General features: G+C 54.4%; 1 protein-coding gene across 1 annotated transcript; it reads right to left on the reverse strand.

Annotated features, from left to right (window-relative positions):
- Positions 1–38: 38 nt before the first annotated feature.
- Positions 39–1,989, reverse strand: LOC112452855 (the record flags this gene model as incomplete). The annotated part of the gene is made up of 2 exons (XM_025013276.1): positions 617–1,989; positions 39–565 (listed from the first exon to the last, which is right to left on the reverse strand). Coding segments are annotated over exons 1-2 (1,900 nt in total), but the record flags the coding sequence as incomplete, so codon positions are not given.
- Between the last annotated feature and the right edge of the window lie 697 nt (positions 1,990–2,686).

Here is a 2,686-nt window from a genome sequence, read left to right on the forward strand (position 1 = left end):
GTAGAGACGCGTCTTGGATATCTCGAGAATAGACATACCCACGTAGATCGGCTTGTTGAATTTTACCTCGAGCTTTCGCAGCTCGATCGCCACCAGATTCTCCGAAAAGACGCTCCTGCTGTGAAAGTTCGGCTTAGCGATCAACGCCTCCGCGCCGTATCTCCCGTCCCATCGCGTCACGAGACGCACGTCCACGTGATCGCGCACGTTCTCCATAGTCTTGCCGAAGACGGCGTTGTTCATCAGTTTGTACAAATTCCGTTCGAAATCGTTGCTCGCGCGCGTCCTAAGCGCGGTGTTCAGTTCGATGTAGACGCGAAGCCACGGCGACTGGGCGAATCGTAGAACGCGACGAACGCGCGTCAAACGCATACCTAGTCGCAGACATTGCTGCAGGTTTCGATAGTGCGTCACGTAACGCGATTTGTCGTAGAGAGTGGCGAGCAATTTTTCCTGTCGCTTGCCGGGCGGTTTGTCGCGCGTCGGGCACAACGGCAAATCCGCGTGGGTGTCGTGCAGGTCTCGCGGGTACTCGAGATCCACCTCCAAAATGTAACCGACGTCGCTGTCCGTCGGCACGGTCGTCGCGTCGAAATTCTCAGGATCGTCGAGTTACTGGAAATTCGCGTAGGGCAACGATTTGCTCATAGCCCAGCCGTACAGATTGTTCACGTCGTAATACATGAGATACGTAGTGGGCTGGGACGAGTCGTGCGTCGGTACGTGCCTGTTATTGGCTCGCGCGTACCTGAGCGAACATTGACTGAGGCCGCCGCGTATTCCGCGTTCTACGAACAGCACCATGTCGATGTCGGTGAGCAGCTCGAAACGCACGCCGGTGCACCTCAGCATGGCGTCCCACGTGTACCCCGGCAACGTGTAGTAATGCGCGGGATCGAGCCCGTAACTCGCCAAACACGCGTCCCAAAAATTTTCAAATATATCCGCCAGAAGAAGCACGTCGGTCTTGAGATACAGATCGCTGTACTCGCCGAGATCTCGCACGCGAAAACGTCGCCAGACCCTCGTCGCGTGCTCGTAGTCGCTCTCGCTCGCGGTCTCGTCGGTCAGGGAGCTGTAAAAGGCCTCGCGCGGCGGAAGCTCGGTATCCCGCAGTTTGTCCGCGCCGTCGACGTACTCGTACGGAAACACACCCTTGCGAGTGAGCAGATCGAGATCCTCCGCGCTGAAATCCGCGTACTCCGAACGCGTGATTCTCAGCTTGTCCCCGTTCAGATAGGACGCCAGGGTTTCGATACTCGCCGCTAAAAATTTATACGAGTCCACGAATCGAAGCTTCACGTACCAATCCCATTTCCCGTCCGTCTGCGTCTCTTTAACGGTCTTCGAGAAAGATATGTAGCTTTCCTTCGTGAGGGGCAGCAGATCGACTCCGCCCTCGAAATCGTTCGCGATTTTTTCGACGACGAAGTGCGCGTCATAACCCGACAAATTGTGAAAGAACACGGGAATCACGTAAACGTTTCTATAATTCAGATTGCAACGAGAATGCGCCGGACCTCTGTAACGTCCGGTTAGGTGACAGTGATCCCGCACGCGATTGTTCTCCGGTTGAAACGGTTTCTCGCACACGTGACAATGAGTCGCGAGCAGAAATTCGCTTTTCTCGTCCTCCGTGAGTTCCACCATCGCTACATTGGTGGAAAATTTATTCTTAACGCGACGCGCGAGAACGCGAAGCTCGTTCACGAACCACGAAACGCAATCCTCGCCGCGACGATATCTGTACGCGGACGCGGTATCGTCGTAGGTGCAGCACAGATAGTAGCCCACGCTGAACGGTACGTGACGCTGATAAGCGTATCTTTCCGTTCTCGGGCCCCCCTCGACGTTCTCCCTCTCCCGTCGCTCGAGAAGACACTCCAGATCCGCGTACACTACGAAGGGAAGTCGCTCCTTTCTGTCATAATTGTCGAAAGACAGCCACTTGTCGCTCTCGTTCGGGAGAACGACGGCGCAGTCGTTCATTCGGCCGCAGTCGACGCTGTAGGCGGCCAACTTGTCGCGCGTATAGAAATAGTGTAGACATCTGCGAAAAATAACGTGCGAGCGATTACTGTGCGTATGTAAAAAAAAATAACGCCTCGTCTTTACCTTGTTCCTCGCGTTCTTTTTTTATTTCATTTCTTTTACCTACCGATCGCAAACGTGCTTCGCGCACCGTTTCGCGGTCAATTGCGAATTCACCAATCGCGACAGATTCTTTATCCAGGCGAAATGGCCCCTGTTGACGCCGCGCAGCGTATCGCGCAGATACAGCAGATTTACGTACCTGTCCCGCTTATCGTCGGTCAACCGCAGAGGCACGATCGAGTTGTGGTCGGCGCCCCGGCCGAACTTAGCTTTCTTTTCAATTCCTTCCCGAGTTGTAAACACGTTGATCGATACGTCGTTCTGATGTTCGAATTTTCCGATTTTTTTTAGATCTATGGGAAAATCGATCCCGTCGAGATTCAGCACCGTCGCGTAATTGGGATACGAGCCGCATCGTTCCGCGTTGCGCGTGGCGGGGTACAGAGCGGCGACCACCGCGCGCGCGAAACACGTGTCGTTCTCCGACGGCACGTTGACCACCGCCCTTTAAGTCTTATACCCAGCGGTATTTTCGTCCAACATCCCACTTGTTCACGTTCACGATTAGGTTCAATATTCGCGACAACGACCA

The sequence above is a fragment of the Temnothorax curvispinosus genome, unplaced genomic scaffold (genome assembly GCF_003070985.1).
Source record: "Temnothorax curvispinosus isolate PA1 unplaced genomic scaffold, ASM307098v1 QBEX01003763.1, whole genome shotgun sequence".
NCBI classification, from domain to species: domain Eukaryota; kingdom Metazoa; phylum Arthropoda; class Insecta; order Hymenoptera; family Formicidae; genus Temnothorax; species Temnothorax curvispinosus.